General features: G+C 36.3%; 1 protein-coding gene across 10 annotated transcripts in view; it reads right to left on the reverse strand.

Moving 5' to 3' along the window:
- AHI1 (Abelson helper integration site 1) overlaps positions 1–18,875 on the reverse strand; it is a 279,355-nt gene that overhangs the window by 51,076 nt on the left and 209,404 nt on the right. For 4 of the 10 annotated variants that reach the window (XM_072643415.1, XM_072643414.1, XM_072643413.1 and 1 more), the window contains 2 exons: positions 13,617–13,779; positions 10,281–10,381 (listed from right to left, as the gene is read on the reverse strand). The exons of 3 other annotated variants lie outside the window; for them this stretch is intronic. In XM_072643415.1, coding sequence (XP_072499516.1) covers positions 10,281–10,381; positions 13,617–13,779 — 264 coding nt within the window. The remainder of the gene's footprint in view (positions 1–10,280; positions 10,382–13,616; positions 13,780–18,875) is intronic. 3 more of the 10 variants (XM_072643419.1, XM_072643418.1, XM_072643420.1) reach the window with 1 other exon arrangement.

The following is an 18,875-nucleotide window of genomic DNA, read 5'->3' on the forward strand; positions in this document are numbered from 1 at the left end:
TTAAATTTAAAACAACAGCGAAAAAATATTAAACTTCTGAAACTGACTCAATTTGAGCTATCAAAAGAAAGGAAAAGTATTAAAATTGGCAGAGTGGAAACAATAATGGATTTGGACTTCAACTTATTACTTTGCTCCTTGTGTGATCTCGGGCAAGTTCATTTCATCATTTTAGACCTAGACACGTATTAACAGTATAGAATTATCTCTATGAATATGTTCTATTGAGGAATCTTTCATTATCTTATATTTAGGAGATATGTTTTTGGAGAAGAGGCTATAAGGTATTTTCTGTTGTACCAGACCAAAGGATTTTTTCGTAATAAAAAAATGAATACAATGAATATTGGGATTACGTATGACTTGTTCTAGAAAAATTGTTTGTCAAAGTCTTTTTGTTCCCTTTTCTTATTTTTTTAAAATCAAGAATATGCATGATAAATATATAGACAAGTCTCATAAACATTAAAAAAAACTTGTATAAGTTGGTAGTTGTCATCTTTTGGTGGTGATACAGTCAATAATTACTTTCTAGTCTTTTGGAATGTCTTTGACATGTCTTGAAAGTTGATCTCTGAGTGCTTTTTAAAATCATATACGTATACAATCATATGGAATTCTTTTGTATGTATTTGGTCAAGCCCAGCTAATCTCACCAACTTTATCTTCCTAACTGCCATTTTTATTTTTTTCAATGATGGAAACAGATTACTATTGAAGTGTTGGCAAATGTGTTACAATTAAGTACTCGATATTTGAAGTACTTTCAAATTTATCTTTAAATGTACGGTCAGTATAATTAAGGAAATCAACAAGCATTTCATAAATACCTACTATGTGCTAGATTCTATGCTGGTATCTAGGAACATAAAGACCAGAAGAAAAAGAGGAACAGTAGCTCTCCTTAAGGATCTATATTCTTAAGTAGAGAATGATCTGTTTTGGCTAGATCTCAACACAAACTTCCTGCAGATCCATTTTCATTTTCCCCAGCTTTTTGCTGTCATATAAGATGATACTATTCAAAATATTTTGTCATTCACTTCATACTTCCATTTTTAAAATATACCCAGATAATATTGCTTTTGGATGCTATGTTTCTTTGAGACATGACAGCAACTGTTTGCTGGCTGAGGTGATTTCTGGGGTCATTTGGTTTCACTGTGGCAACTGTTTAAAATGGTTAAATTCTTAAAGAAATGGTGATAAGAGGCAATGCCTTTGCTTTATTAATTTCCCATTTTTTCTGAGCCAAGATGTTATATTCCCCCAGAACGAAGGTAAGATTACACACACATACAAATATACATGTACATATACATATATATACACACATATACATATACATGAAACAAAGGCAGGGTTTGTTATACATGTATATACACATGTACACATGCATATACATATAAAACAAAGGCCAGGCTTGATATTTACATTTTAGATGTGTGAGTGTGTGTCCATGTATAGTATTACATACATAGCATACATTTACAAAGCAATATCCAGAATATTTTTCAGCAGTTGGTATATCCAAACTGCAGATAATAACAGTGCTTGAGTTTTCTTCTTTGTGTACCTCAAAACTGTAATAAAATGCTTATTTAGTAAAGTAATATTTGGATTGTATTTCAGAGAGAGTAAAGAGGTTTTCTGATTTGTGTTGTAAGTAATAGCAGTGACTTTCTTGTTAAGAAGGGAAATTTTTAAAAAATCCTGAAATGCAAATTTTGCCAATGGCTAATTTTTTTTTCCACAGCAGAAATTCAATATACAATTCTGTTTTGTTTTACCTCTCTTCTTGATCCATTTATTTTAGCTTGCAGCTGAGTAAAAATTTTCCCTGGCATGAGATAAAACATTCCTTCCTACAATGTTGACAGATAAATGTGTGGAGGTTGCTTGAATAACTAACACGGGGTGGGGTTCACAACTCTTGAGAAAAGCTATTAAGTTGGTGATTCTGATAACTCAAGTTCTATAGGACTAAATATTATTATAAGATGAATGAATGAATTCTGGTTACTACAGGAGAGGTCAAGGGAAGAGAAAGATTTCAACAACTTTTGTCACCACTGTAGCTTGGGACTTGCCAACAGACACTAAAGAAGAGGGCACTGGGGTACTTTATATGCTTCCTTTTATCCAGGAAAAGAAAATTGTTTTTTAAAAAGAGGCAAAAACAATATGATCCTTGCATCATAATTTACATCATTATCATAATAGCATTTGGATAAAATTTTCTGTCTTTTCCTGGGCAAATAAACTTAATATAGTTAACTGCTTATTTATTAGAGAGACATTTTATTGTAGTAAAGGTGAAGTCAGAGGACCTGGGTTCAAATACAGCGGTTAGTACTGGCCGTGTGACCTTGGATAAGTCACTTAACTCTAGATTCCCTCATTTGTAAATGAAGAAGCTGAACTAGATAAATCTGGTTTTTTTTTCTAGTTCTAAAATCACTAGTATTTGTTGTTAAAAACAACATGACATAGTGAGTTTTAGCTAGGTGGTGCAATGCATGAAGTGCTGGACTTGGAGCCAGGAAGACCTGAGTTTAAATTTAGCCTCAAGATACTTCACTTACTCACACTGTGATCTTGGGCAAGTCATGTGTTTGTCTCAGTTTCTTGAACTATAAAATGTGGATAATAACAGCACCTACCTCCCAGGGTTTTTGTAAGGATCAAATGAGATATTTGTTTAAAAAAAAGCACTCAGTACAGTTTAGAACACAGTGTCAATATAAATGCTTACTTCCCCTTTGAGATATTTGGAAGCTTTCATCCTTATTTGGAAATATATTAAAAATCCACACTAATTCTAATAATAATATGACGAATCATGTGCCTTCTTGTCCTGAAAAAACCTCAGCCTTGAAGCGCTGCTTTTCTGTGCCTGTGCCTCCCCTTACATGAGGCTGGCCTCAACTCTCTAAGACCATTAATGGCACAGAAGATGCCTACTTTTATTGGCAGACATTTTCTTTATGTGGGATTTCCTCATACTAGTGAAATCCAAGGTGTGTTTCCTGTTCCTGATAATAATAGCTGAAGTTTCCATAGCATTTTAAGGTTTTCAAATTGCCCTTTACGTGTATTAATTATCTCATTTGATTCTCAATAGTGGTGATGCAGTTTGATTACTTTAACATTCACATGAAACAGTGATTTAAGGTTCACCACAAACTTTCCACACAATCACCCTATGAAGTAGGTAGAAGCCAAATTCTTCTTTTTTCAGTCTCCTAAGTGTGGGAGAACTCTTGGCATTGAAGCTGCCTCCACCAGTGCAAAAAGGCACTAACTTCAACTACCCAGGATGATTCTCTGCCTCTCAAGTACAATTCTGAATCCAGTCACTGGGGCAGCAGGCTGTCACACAATCATTTCAGTTCCTTTTAAAGATGTTACTAACTTAATTTGGTCTATTTTAACTTCCTTTGAAGCTTTTATTAAATTAACTTTCTATATTTGTATATTTCTTTTCCCAAACTCCATCTCTCATTCTTTCAGGTTTCTGGATAAATATGCCAGGGAACAAAGAAGATAGAGGTCAGAAGGCATAAGTATTATGACATAAAATGAAATTTTATTCCCATGTATACGGCCAAAGAAGATGATATAGGACTACAATTTACAATCCTAGTGGTTTTTCCTGCCCAAATTATATGCATGTTCTTCTCCATACAGCACTGAAATTCTGCATGACAAAAATCATTGACAGTGAAATCCTGCTACAGTCTAACCCACTGGAATAGGCACACGGTAGGACTTTAAGGTTATTGCCCAGTCTCCAGATAAAGCAACCAACAAGGGTCAGCAAATTATAATCTCATATTATTCTTTGGAATAAAAGGAGGACAGGGGAACTCTTTCTGAAAATAACAGTAGCATGGCTGAACTCATATGCCTTGATGAGAAATAACTTGCCCTCACCCCCACAACAATCTCTAGCAAGCAGAATCTTAGGCAGGGTGTGGTTTCCTACAAGGGAACCATATTGGTCCTGAAAAGGAGGAGTTTCCTAGTCAGAAATAATCCTAATTTGTTTCTGAAAAATAATCTCACATCTTTGTCCTGGAACATCCTTCCCAGGCATGTAGGTTATCCTTCTATTTCTCTTGAAGTTAAGATACAGTGGGGGCACTTGCACTGGGGAACCATCCTCTCATTTGCAAAGACACACCTGCTTTGACAGAAGAGGAGCAACTGTGTTGATCAGAAGCATTAAGTACAAACAATTTGTAGTCAAATGAGTAACAAATGTGCTTAAACAGGATCTTTTATTACATGTCTTCTTTGATGGGAACATATTTAAATACAGTAGTTACCTTTTATGTTTCTTGAAGAACTTACATTGGCAGTTTTATGTTGTAATTAAAGATCGTGATGACCTAATATGGCTCTGGAGTTAAGAAACTCAAGATACAGGAAGCAAAGGTTTGCATACAGTTAATTTATCGTGTAAATAGAGTAAGTAGCAGCCAAGGGATATAGCTTAATTTTATCAGGGCACATTTCATATTTGGATATTATCTTCCATCACACACAAATGGACTTGCTTTTGTCTGAACCTATAATTCATGCCTATGTTACTAAACTGCAGGAATCAACCATAACACATATTCTCACTGCTGCTACAACTCATGCTATTTGCACTTAACCCAAAGATAGCACATTTTCAATAACAGAATCCTGGAACTGCAAAAGACTTCGATTTGAGTCGATGAAACATATCTCATTCCAATTCTACATTATTTCAGGTAAAGTGCTTGGAAAAGGAAGGCAATATTAAAATGGTGGATGATTCTAGAAAACAGCTTTTGAGCAAAGTCAAGACAGGCTCTTTGTCATGCCACTTTCTACATCTCATTTCCCCTGGCCTACAGCTGCCTGACACCTCCCCTGAACCACTCATCCAATTCCTGTTTCCCTCAGGTGCCTGTCTCTGAGTTATCTCCCAAGGTTTCAAGAAGGGCTAACCTTCACTAATCCTCAGCCTTTAATCTTTCTCTCACCTTATATATCCAATTAATGAACAAGAATTGTCTGTTCTATATCCATAAATCTCTCCTCTTTGTTCCCTTCTTTCAACTCAGTTAAAATACAAACAACTGTACTAGGTATTTAAGCCCTTCATAATCTGGCATGCTACTTTTTTCCTCATGTACTACTAATATGTCAACTAGATTAACCTCCTTCCTCCCCTTTTTCATCTCCATGACATTCTAGCTTCCTGTCCTTCTCCAAGCCATTTCCTCTTGCCTAGAATCCTCTTCCTCCTTAACATCCTTCTCTTGGAATCCTTGGCTCACATTACACCTCAACTCAATATAAGGATTGATCTTCTTAGTTGACAGAGCAGTTCCTCCAATAATTACTTTGTATTAATTTTCTATACACATTATATTTATTGTTATGTGTACATATTGATTGCATCACCCCAACAAAATGCTTCTTGTGGGAGATTGTTTATCTTTTCATTTGCTGTTGTTGTTTAGTTGTTTTTGGTTCTTTGTGACAATATTTGGGTTTTCTTTGCAAAGATGCTGGAGTAGTTTCCCATTTCCTTCTCCAACTCATTTAACAGATGAAGAAACTGAGGCAAACAGGTGAAGTGACTTGCCCAGGGTTATTGGTCAGCCTTTAAAATTTTGAAGAGGACCAATGACACCTGGGGGTGATGTCCTGACTGTCATATTAACTGGATTTAAATGAGACAGCGTTGTGCAAAGTTGTCAACCTCCAGCTCTTTTCCAGAGTCACTGAAGTTCAGTTACAAGACAAAAGTCAAGAAGACTGGCCATGGACCAAGATGTAGTGGATGGCCTTGATGTCTTCGATGTCTGACCAAACTCTTTAAGTGTTCCATAGATACTGTTTTAGCCACCTTTGTGGACGTTCTCATCCACCCATTCCACTAAGGGAAGTCTTCACATGCTTGGGGTAGACCCCACCCCCCTCATTCCCATGGGTTTAAGGCCTGTAGTTTACCCTCAACCTGTTTAGCCCTCTGCAGAGATGGATTACTAGGGTGTGGCCACTGAGCATATTACAGTTTCCTAGAGTTACACTTAGAGATGGGTGAATCAAGAGGACACCAAAGGTAAATAAACAGCCCGGAAAAAGATTTGCAAGCCCTCACAGTTAAGCCCAAAGGTGCTTATCCTCCCTGAACCACCCCTTAGCTAGTAAATATCAAAGGCAGGATTTAAAACTCAAGTCTTCCTTCTTCTGTGTCCCAAGCTCTATCTACTATGCCACTTAAATGCCCTTTATCTTTGTATACTTAGCACTAAACCATAGTACTGCTCACATAGTAGGCTTTTAATAAATGCTTGTTGAATTGAATTCAATCAGGGTACCTACTAAGCTAATTTTGCTTCACTACTCAAATTGATTTTAAAAAATTAAGCCTTACATAAGTTCTAACAATTTTAAGAATAAAATATAATTTTCATTCCTTTTAATAGTAGAAAGCATACCAGATTCAAATCAGACTATCTACACTAAATGCATGACCTTGGGCAAGTCAAAGCCTAGGTTTCCCTATCTGTCATGAGGAATTTACATTAACTCACCCAGTTGTTTAGAGGAAAGTGCTTTGTAACCTCTAGAGTACTACATAGATGCAAAATATCATTGGAAAGTCTTTTTTGAGTATTTTTTTTTCATTTGGTCAATACAATGGTTAATTGCAAAAACGCTGGAGGACATGAACAACAGCTTTTCCATAGGCAGGAAATGACTCTAAATTTTATTTACCAATGATTTTTTAAGACTGTATCTATACAGGGTGCAATATATGTGTGTGTATATCTCTGTGTGTGTGTATGTGTGTGTGTGTGTATATGCTGTATCTGTTGAAAAAGAAGAAAGGAAGCTTTGCTAATCTATTGATATTTGGGGGATTAAAAATGAAAGGTCTGATAAAAGAGCACTGGACTTGCGGACAGGAGATCCAGATTTTAATCTTGGCTCCAACTTTACTAGAGATGGGCACTCCTTTAATCTGTGAGCCTTGGTATCTGCACTTATAAAAGATGACAAGAATAACTGCAGTATTTACCTCCAAGGACTCTTATAGGGAAAGTGTAAATCCTAAAGCACTGCAGACATATAAGCTGTCATTATTACTAAAAAGTTGAATTCTAAATTTCTTCCCTACATAAGCAGATCACTAAGGTTATATTTAGTATACAACAAAGCAAAAACCTCAAAGAGAAAACTAGCCAGCACTATCAGCCTAGATTTCTTCAAAGCTCTTGAATTAGTGTCCTTCCGGATAACATCAATACTTTCTCTACAATTTATCATTCTGGGTAGTTTACAGTGCTCCTCCATAAAAACTCAGGAATGAGCCTTCAGGCAAACTCTCTGCTTCATTTCCATAGCCCTTCCCACCTGCTGTGGCTTGGATTTCTGTTGATTTAGGGATTTAACTCTGTGCCTGACAATTTAGGAGTTTGGGCCTCCTTGGAATCCCACTAACTCAGTCTCCGCCCCTCTGTTTCTCACATAGGAGATATGCCAGCACACATGTGCTGCTCTTAGCCATCAACCATTCAATGAAATCAGTGCAATGTTGGAAGGTACCTGGCACATTCAGCAGGTGAGCAGGTGTGTTCCACTTGGACGAACCTTTAAGGCTTGGCAGCTGCCAAGTTGTTACATGGTATAATTTTGCTTCTTAGTCTTGAGTTAGTATAGGAAGGAAAAAAACACCCTATCAAGTTTTTAATAGGAGTTTATGGAGTACAGTTCTGGAATAGTGTGTCAAGAAGGTCAGATACAATGAAGAAAATACAAAATAAGAATGAGAAAGGCAGACAGAAACAGAGAGACAAGACAGACAGATAACAGAGACAGAGATAGAGACATGGGAAGAGAAAGAGGGAGACAGAGATAGATAGTGGCACAAATTATGATCTGTTTCATGGTTTGGGGGGCTGTGTAATGTAGTAGTGATAGTAGCAAACACAGTACTAGACTCAGAGTCAAGGAAGTTGGGTTCTAATTTTAATCCTATCCCTAACTAATTGAGTGACTTCAGGGAAAGACCTTTAAGACTCTATTTGCTCCTCTGAAACCAAACCTATTTTATTGAAGTAATTAAATACAACGTCTCCCCAAAGTTTTGGTGTAGTTTTAAGCTTTAATAGCTTAAATAGCTCTTTCCATGTTTAATTGCTAATATAGCTTTAACAGCTATTAAAGCTTAAAATTGCACCAAGACTTCAGGGACATCCAGCATATGGCTCAAGAAACATGATCATACTAGAATTCTCATCATGTTGGGAACTTTAGTCATTCATTTCTTAAGGATCTGGCTCTAAGACCTCATGTCTCATCATATTCCTGAGACTTTGGTTATCTAGGACAAAACCAGAGCTTACAGGCTTCCTTTTACATATGTATAGATATCTTAATAGTTTTACCTGCCTAAGAATATTATAGAAGTATAGAATTTTGAAGCTCAAAAATGGCCTTAGAGGTTCATTGATTTTTATCCTATTATTTTCAGATTACACCAAGGAGTAAAAGGGGTAAGTGCTTTGATCAATGTCACACAGCTAGGCAGTTGGTAAAGCTGGAACTAGAATCCAAGTTTTCTATTCTGTAATTCTTTTTTTTAGTCACATATTGACTAAAGGTATACATCATGCATTTCCAAGTAGAAACAAAATATACTAACTAGGGACTATACTGCATGAATTTGAATATATCAAGAATAAAACCCTAAACATAATAATGACATAATATATGTACACACACACACACAGACACATACACACACATATAAACACTGTCTGCAGATTTACTACATGCTCACATTCTTTAAGGTTCAATTGAAGTCCCATCTCTTCCATGAAAATTTTTCTAACTACTCTGGTCCACATTCGCATACTACAGCACTTTAGCTTGTACCATATCATTTGAATATAATTCTTACTTGAGTACTTCACTTGGGACTCCATCAGTGTGGACATTTCCTTTATTGATTGCAGATTACAACCCTTTCTGCCCCTTCTCACCCTCTGCACATTGATGCAAGTTGTCTTCATTGGTTCTCATGGCTGACAAGTTTCTTTTACCCACCTTCTAGTGATGGTCTCTCTTAACTTTGCTAGTATGGCCTCCAGATGACAGGAATACAGTTTGTCATGGGGCCTAGATTGGAGGACCTTCCAGACTAGGACTTGGCTATTTAGAGGAGGGACACTGAGAAGTGTGAATCTAAAAATATGTTTGAAACTAAGAGACCAGCATGCAATGGTCAAGATACATATACCATTACAAAAAGGCCTATGGACAGTAGAGCACTGAGAGCATTCATCTATGTGGAGAGTGGATCAAGTGATCCATGGAGGCCAAAGTAGTACTCATTAACAAGGCAGGCAGAATTCATTTTCAGGATAATCAAATTTGAGGACTTACTTCAAGGGAAAATGGGATTCAGTGGTATTGGAATTTTAAGGTAGAAGTCTAGGTTTTAAATCTTGCTCTACCACTTCCTATTTGTGTCTTTTCTTCAGTTGTCAAATGAGCAGTTTGGACAAAATGGTCTTTAAAGTTCCTTTCAGTAAATATACGATCCTATGATTCTAAGTTTAAATGCGAATAAGCAGGAACAAATCAGAGTATAGTGCATGACCAACAGTATGACTGATTCAATGCTGAGCTGGTCATAACGACCTAGGACTACTTATCTCTGTTTCCAAGCATAGAGACAGGTTCAATCCTAGAATCCAATAAAGTACTAGCTATTAGTTAGGTTAAGTGGCCCTAGATGCAATAAGAAGCCAGGTAGGTCATCACAGTCTGGAGCTGTCCCTTAATTGTCTACTTCTACAACAGAGCCTCACTAAGTGCTAGGATCACAAAAAAGGACTAAATCACGCTCAACTGATTAACTTACTAACCAAATCCTAACACTGTCTGTAATATGCTCAGATGCCAATTTTTAAAAGGGATTCTACTGTCTAAAACATTTGGGGGGTGGGAACTAAAATTTACATTAGCACATTCCTACAACTGGAGCTGGATCCCATCCAACAAAGCAGGCACACTTTTAAACATACTGTGAGAATGTATCTATAAAAACAAATATCTATATCACTTAACTGTAGTTGAGGAAGAAGGTAGAGTATGTATAATCAAAGCAACACATAATAAAATCAAGAAACAAGAGTTACAATTCATCAGTAATTTATCCTGAAAGAACAGAAATAAAGATGTACATTCAAAACATAAAAATTCCCTTTCTCTCAAGTATCTACCTCCTGTGGAGCTGGAGATCTCTTTTCTTTCTCAGTTTGTTTAGTAGAGAAATAGGAAGAAGGCCTTTGTGCTATCTCTGGTGGCTGGACATCATACTGTTCTAGGATTAAAAACACAGAAATGTGATATGTAGATATCTAGGCAGGGATCTGTGGAAATATCATGAGCAGGGAAGAGTTAAATAAGGCATATTTTACTAAGGAGGCCAACAGTCCCCCTTGTTAATGACTATTTCATTATATATGTATTTAGAAATGGAAGAAGCAAAGGAACTGTCAAAAGCAGAAACTGTTCTGGGGATTGACAGGGCTGTCTGATTTTTTTTCACCGTTTCTGTTTGACATTCTGACATTCAGAGATTCATTAGGGTTAGTAAGCATCCTTGAGACATTAAGAACAAAACAAAACAAAATAAAAAACTCTGAGGGCCAAAGGACAAGCCTTCGCCAGTATGAATGAATGAATGACTGCATCAGACAATTAACAAGCAGTTACTAAACATTTTTTATGTGTGAGGCAGTGTGCTAGGAGCTGGGATACAAATATCAAAAAAAGAAACAATCCTTAATCTTGAGGAGGCTCACCGTCTAACGAGGAAGAAGATCAATACGTAAATATTTGTATTAAGTAAATACAGAATAAATATAAAGAAGACAAAAGTGGTAAAATACAAGATACTTAGGGGGGGAGGACATGAGAAGCAGGGGCTGGAGAATCAAGAAAGGTGTCACATGAACAGTGGGAGCTGAGTTGGAACTTGAAAGAAGAAAGACTGAAAGAAAGATTGAAGGAAGAAAGATGGTAGTGGGGAAAGAACATTCCACATGCAGCCAGTGCAAAGGAAATGGAGATAGGAGACATGAATGTCATGCATAAAAAGCAAAAAAAAGGCCAGTTTGTCTGGTTCCGGGTCACATAGTGAGGGAGAAGGAATAATGTAGCATGAGATTGGGGAGATAGTTTGGGTCCGTGCTGGGAAAGGGTAAACAGAAGTTCATTTTTATCCTATAAACAACAGACTGCTTGCCTCCTAACATCTATTATCTAAGATAAGTTGTCTTGGACTGAATGAAAGTTTTGATTAGGGGATGTGGGTCATTTTAAGACATAAAGCACTTTCAGGGGTGGGGGTAATCTGTATAAAGCATCTCTGCAGGAAGCTCAAAATACCATGAGGAGGGCATTGGACTTCTGGGGCCCCAAAGAATAATCACAGAAAGGAAGATGGGAAATTTTGACAAATTCAAAAATTTTGCTTGGTGCTGGCACTGCATTCAGGAAAGATGGACACTCTTCTTTGATTCAACATGTGACCTCTAATCCTCAATATAGTTGTCCAAAAAAGTAGGAATGGGTAAGCCTGATTGATAAATCATGAAGTATTATCAGTACTATTGTTGTTCAGCTATATTGGGGCAAGGGGAGGAGAAAATAAATGTTTATTAAGCCCCAACTATGTGCTGACAGGGGAGAGGGGGGTGAAGGGGGCAGCTAGGTGGTACAATGGATAGAGCACTGGGCTTGGATTCAGGAAGACTCAACTTCCTGAGTTCAAATCCAGTTTCAGACACTTGTAAGCTGCATGACCCTGGGCAAGTCACTTAATTCTGCTTCCCTCAGTCTCTTCATCTGTAAAATGAGCTGGAGAAGGAAAGGGCAAACCACTCCAGTATCTTTGCCAAGAAAAGCCCAAATGGGGTCACAGAGAGTTGGAGAGGACTGAAATGACTGAACAAGAAGAAGAAGAACAACAGTCGTGTTCCAGGCACTGTGCTACAAACATTCACTTAGGCCTAGCGCTCTAGCCACCTCACCACTGAGCTGCCTTCTAAAGCACCTGAAGGAGTGGGCCAAAGTTGAAAAGAGGCAAATTTATGGCTAGCATTTATAAAGCAATTTGAAGATTACAAATATTACCTCCTATTATCATCACACCAACCCTTGGAGACAGGTGCTATTATTAATCCCATTTAACAGATAAAGAAATTGAAGTAGACAGAAATTAAGGGATTTGAACACTAAGATCTGAAGTCAAATTTAAATTCAAGTCTTCCTCACTCCAGGTTGAGCACTCTGTGACACCTTGCTGCCTATATTATGAGGTAAGCAGGCTTTTGATGAGTAGCAGAATCTGACATCCATTTACACGGTTATTTGTTTTTAAAGGAAAGATAATTTTAAGTCCTAAACCAAATGATTTAGAAACAAACTTTGGATAAAACCCATCAGTATTGGTTTGGGAACTGTCTAGAAGACATTTTGATTTAGGATCTCTAAATTTTAGGGTTTGAAGATTATGTCCAAATCCTAGGATTATATATCATTTAATTACCAACAAAGAATGTTAGGGCTAGAAGTGACCTTAAAGAATCTCTAATCCAGTCTGCTCATTCTACATATTAGAAAGCCGAGGCTCAGGTGCTTAAGGGACAGGCACAAGACCTTAAGCTTTGTCAATGAGAGAGAAGAATAGGGCTTGGAGCTGAGATCTCTTGGCTCTTAGTTTCGTGTTGTTTCTTTTTCTTTATACTGTTATATTAACTGGTGAACCAATGGTTACTTCAATAGAAGATTAATTTACTTCCCTTGTGATGAGGAGTTTTTGGTTTTTTTTTTTTAGTTCCTTTTTTCTTTTCAAGTCAATTTATATTCATGTCAGTTTTATTTTCACCTTTGGGGATCTGGTAGTCAATCTACAGCTGTTAGCAAGTCAGATCTGAATTTCTAGATGAACTTACATTTTCTAAAATAAAGTCTTCCTTTCCATTTACTTGGGGGATGAAACAATCTATTGTGGAGGAGAGAGTAACAGGTTGAGACTGACATCTACAACCTTACAAACTAGGAGTCAGAGAATTAGGAGCTCTTTGGTGCTCAAGAACTGAGGAGATGTGGGAAACTGAAAGCTGCCCAAATTCTGTGAAGTAGGTGACTGGAAAAAGGGGTATTGGGAAGAAGGTTGATAACTGGAGGGTTACCATGTGTGATTACAGACAGTGAGGCTGATATTACCCAATCTCCGAACGCAATAGATTTCTGATGTGTTAGTGATCCTATTTTTTCTTTTTTGGAGAGGAAAACATGAAATGAACAGACATCTCAGTCGATTATTTATACACACAGATTACTTAGAGACAGGCCACTTCATCTCTCTGGGCCTCAGTTTCATCATTTGTAAAACTAGGGTGTTGGACTAGATCACCTTTTGGTCCTTTCCAACCCTCTTTCTCTGATCCTATGATCAGCTCAGCAAATTAAACAGTAGAAAATGATAAAAATCTTAGACCATCAGTTATACCCACATTAGTATATCAGGAAAAGAGCATAAAACTTACTTTCACCAGCCACATAATTAGCTGGAAAATAACCTTGTTGTCCATTTGTGAGGCTGCCAAACCACCAGTTATCATTATCTTTGTACAACACTTGGATAATGTCACTTCGATGGATGGTTAGCTCATCTGATCGATGCGCTGTGTAGTCATAAAGAGCTACTACCTAAAAGAGAGATAAGACCACCACAGCTTTATCACAACTGTGCCACAGAGAAAAACCCCCAACATTCACTTCCTCTTGCAGAAAAGCAGCTGAAACCAAAGCTGCACTTTGGTAAGGCTGAGGCTGTCTCAAGGTTTGCTAATGGGATCAGGGGTGGTGGGAACGCAGCAGGAGAAGCAAGATAAAGGACTGTGGGATTGAGAAATGGTTAAGAGCATTCAATACACTAAGCTTCAAAACAGCAGATGTTAGTTGTTTCAAGCAATTTACTTGTGAAGGTGACGGGGAGAAAAAAAAGCTCATGTATTCACTTTCTTAGAATTGTATCACCACCTTTAGATCCCGTTCTATCCTTGTGCAGAGCAGATGTGTCTGAATAAATTCTTTAACACTTTTGACAATTTTGCTAAAAGGAAACCCCCAATGGAAAACTTGATTGGAAAACTTTATTTTGATCACTTGATTTATTGTTACTGTCCCTTTGGTAGAAAAAATTTCTGTAGAAATATTTGTATGTTGAATGTCTATGTAATGATCTGCATAATTAAGTTTTCATTTGCTCTCTGAAAACCCTCCATCAGATAGGAAGTTAAGATGAAAAACACTTTTGAATAAGATACTTACTGTCTTTATAGGAAACATCATTATTTGACATCTATTTGATTTGTGCATATCTCCATTACTGAATCACCCTCATCTCCCAAGAAGCCATAAAGAATGGTGGAAAATTTCAATAAATATAGTAAAGATGTGATGCATTATAGTAAATTATGTCTGCACGTATCATAAAAAGTGGTAAATGTTTTGCTTTCTTCTGATTTTCATGGGATTTGAAAATCATTAGAATCTATACTTATTAAAGGAAACAAGGACAGATTTCAAATCCATGCTATTAAGAGGGATAAGGTCAATAATGGCACTCTAATTCAAATCAATTTCATAAGTATTTATCAAGAATTTACTTTGTCCCTAGAATTGTGTCAGGTGCTGTGGTAGATCCAAAACAATTAACACAGATCCTGCCCAGAAGGAGCTTACTCTGAGAAACTAAGTAAGATCTTTCAGTCCTCATACATTTTGGTCTGGGTTATCACAAAGACATTTGTATAAAATCTGACCTCTTTATTTTTTCCCTCAGATGTTCCGCCTCTTTCATCCATTCTTGATTGTGCCTATCTATTATTGTTTTATTTCACTTTGGAAGTTTATGATTTGTTTAGAATTGGGGTTGTACATTTAGAAACTGTCTTTAACATTTAGGAAAGGTTCTATTTTTCCATTCAATTCATAGGACCATAGATTAGAATCGGAAGGGACCTCAGAGGCTGTCTAGTTGAACCCCCTCATTTTATAGATGAAGATGCTGAGATTTAGAGAGATTGAGTGACTTTCATGATCAGATGACAAATAAGGATCGGAGACAGGATTTGAACCCAAGTCTTCTGAACTCCATATTCAATGCTTTAATCACTCTGCCAAGCTGCCTTTATGCTAGCTCTAAGATTTAAGACATCTGTAAAATATATGATTATGACTATATTGTAGTTTGGTCTACTCAACTGTGTCTGACTCTCCATGACCCCATTTACAATTTTCTTGGCAAAGGTACCAGAATACTTTGCCATTTCCTTCTTCAGTCCATTTTATAGATGAGGGAACTGAGGCAAACAGAGTTAAGTGACTTGCCAGGGTCACATAGTTAAATCTGATGTCAGATTTGAAATCAGGAAGATGAGTTTTCTTGATTCCAAGACCAGTGCTCTATCCATTGCTCTCTCCTAGCTGCCCAAATAACTGTATACAGGCAAATATATAATTACAGATAAATCCTTAAGCCAGCCTCATCTGATAGAGCTATCAGAATTACACAAAAATAAGTTCTTTAGAACTATACTATGATCTAATAGACTGGGAAGGACAATTCCCTATTTTCCTATGGGGTTCTTGGATTTAGACTATGGGTTGATTCTGAGACTTTCCAGGAGAGTGTTGGTAAAAGGCAGCAGGGTGTAAAGAGTTCTGGACTTACAGTCAGGCAGTACCTGGGTTGGAATAGTAACTCCAATACTTACTTGCTAAAATGGGCAAAGCACTGAATCTTGCTGAATTTGTTTCCTCAGGTATAAAAAGGGCCTATTAATGGTTATACTGCTTTTCTTACAGGGTTGTGAGGATAAACTGAAATTTTACATATATGTATATGTATATGTATGCATATGTGTATATATATCTATATCTATATATCTCACACAACAACAACTTAAAAAGCTATTATTAAACATCAGCTATCATTACTCAGTTGCTGAGTTCTCTTCTCCCAGTGTTATTGCTTCTGAAATAAGTTTAGAAGCTAGGACCTCAGTCACAATTTGACAAAGGTCCTTATTCCTTGCCTTTTCTTCCTAAGAATCATGGTCCCCAGAAATACCTATAGTATGAATCCTGTGTATCTTCCTTTCACATGGCCTCAAGAACTACAGGAAATGCTTAGAGAAATAACAATGTTGTTATAATAACTACTTACCTTAATTTAGTACTTTAAGGGGTTTTTTTTTAAAATGCTTTTCTATCAAAATCCCTGCAAAGTAAGTAGAAATATTCTCTCTAATTAATGAGAACATGGAATCTCAGAGATTCGCCTATGATCATACAAAGGGGAAGGAAGGATGTAATGCAGGATTCAAATCTGAGCATCTAGGCTCCATGCTTAGCACTCCTATACTATTCTAGAAACATAGTGAAGCTCAGTTGACTATAACTTTTGGGGAATGAGTTATTCTGGATAGCTGGGCTTTATGGGTAGTTTACGGTTTTAGCACTTTTGGGTAGAACTCTTCTAAAGTAAACATATCCTTCACTTCTCAAAGAGAATGCCTTTTCTTGAGGACTCAGGAAGTATTACATACATCAATGATTGTACTGTGGGGGTTTGTGGGAGGTAAGGTTTATCCCTACCCCTAAGTGGTCTCAGATTGATATCTTTTTTTGGATCATACATTTGTTTTTGACTAAAATTTACCTCCCTCAATGTCAATTCTCAAAATACTGATAGTACACCAAGATATGTTTGAAACTTAAAAAAATATAGATGATTGACCAGACACAAAGAATGTTGATTAATGGATATTATGGATATCCATCTGGAAAGAGGTAATTTATAGAAAGTTGCAGGGTTCTGTCTGTGGCCTATTCAATATTTTTATTAATAACTTGGATGCTAAGTCAGAGATGACAACCTTATTACATTTATAGCTATTATGAGATAGGGAGGGAAAGCTAGTATGTTATATGAACTAGTTAATTTCTTTTGTGATCCCTGTTATCCTTTGATTTTTAATTCTTCCTCTAACCAAGTGAAAAATGTAACTTTCGATTTTCCTCTATTCTTTGATGATCTGTTATAATTAAGTTACTTACTCATTTGAAGTTTATAGTAGCATATCACATAAGATGCTGGTTTAAAGCTGTCATTAAGCAAACTATTTTCCAGTTTTCCCAGCAGTTCTTGTTTAAAAAGAAGTCCTGCCAGTAACTTGTGTAATTGAGTTTACTAATCGTTGTTTGATTTGTTTCTAGATCTTGCTTTGTATATAGTCTTTTCCATCTATCTTTTTTTTCTTTAAATCAGGACCAAATACTAGGTCTTTTGTTCCTCCAAATGAATTTTATTAATTTGTCAACTTCTAAGAAGTAAACTTGGTAGTTTGAATGGTGTAAGGGGAAGAGGATAATCATTTATTTACTATGTACCAAGCAATGCACTTTAGTGCTTTAACCAATGTTATTTCATTTGATCCTCACAGCAACCCTGTGAGGTGTGTGTTGTTATTAATCCTATTTTATAGGTGAGGAAACTGAGGGAGGCAGAGGTTAAAAGACTTGGCCAGGGTCACATAGCTAATAAGTATCTAAGGCTGGATTTGAACTCTAGTCTTCCTGACTCCAGGTCTTGTGTTCTATTCAATGCCACCTGGTTGCCTCTATACATATAAGTACTACATCAGCAAATTAATTTAGGTAGTATTGTAATTTTTGACATATTAGCGAACCTAACTATGAAAAAGGAATCTCTTTCTTTCCCTGTTCATATTCCTTTAATCTTGCAAAGTTTTACATATGTCTGTATGTGTGTGTGTGTAAGTTTCCTGAGAGTTTATTAGTTGGGTGACTCAGATATTTCATGAATTTTGAATAAAATTTCCCTTTCTATAACCTTTACCATTAATACTGGACTGAACTGCAAATACCTTGTGGTCCATTTTTGTATCCTGGTAATTAAATAAAATATACTATCACAGTTGTTTTTTTAAATTATTGATGCTCTTGAGTTTTCTAGGTAAATTATATTATCTGCAACTATTGCTATGGTTCAGTTTGTTTCAGTTGTGACTGACTCTTAATGACTCCATTTGGAGTTCTCCTGGCACAGACGCTGGAGTCATTTAGCATTTCCTTTTCATTTTACAGATGAGAAACTGAGGCAATTGTTGAGATATTCAAAAGAGAAAAAATACATGTGAATGTTAACTATCAGTAATTATTGTTCAGACTGCAAATTAAAACTTGTGATCTCAACTGAATGTTTAATCCATATTTAATTATTATTGCAAGTGATCAAAAATATAAAGCAAACTTTTTGACCATGATTTATCTTTGCTACTCCCTAGGGAAATTAGCCTTTACATTCTTTCTGTTTGTCAAATAGAAATATAAGCAACTTCACTATAAGTAAACCAGCCCAAAGAAAATTTTTTGCTGTAATAAAATGTCATTTTTATAGATATCTCCTCCAGTTAGAATTTACTATTAAGTTGTCTAATTGGTACACAATTTAAACTGGATCATCTTCATACAATATTGGATCTTGTTAAATGTTTGCATGGATTCAGATTTGTACCATCTGAAGTTAAAATTATGCAAAGCATGGTAATTAGTTATAGTAAAGGTCTGACATGCTTAAAGGAGTAAAATAATGTGTCTAGAATTATGATTGAATTTTTGCAGAATGTTTCAATTCACATCCCTTTTAATTTGGTTCAGCAACAAGTTTGTTCACAGCACATTATAGATCAGAAGCTTATGATGGATTCATCTCT

The sequence above is a fragment of the Notamacropus eugenii genome, chromosome 2 (genome assembly GCF_028372415.1).
Source record: "Notamacropus eugenii isolate mMacEug1 chromosome 2, mMacEug1.pri_v2, whole genome shotgun sequence".
NCBI lineage: Eukaryota > Metazoa > Chordata > Mammalia > Diprotodontia > Macropodidae > Notamacropus > Notamacropus eugenii.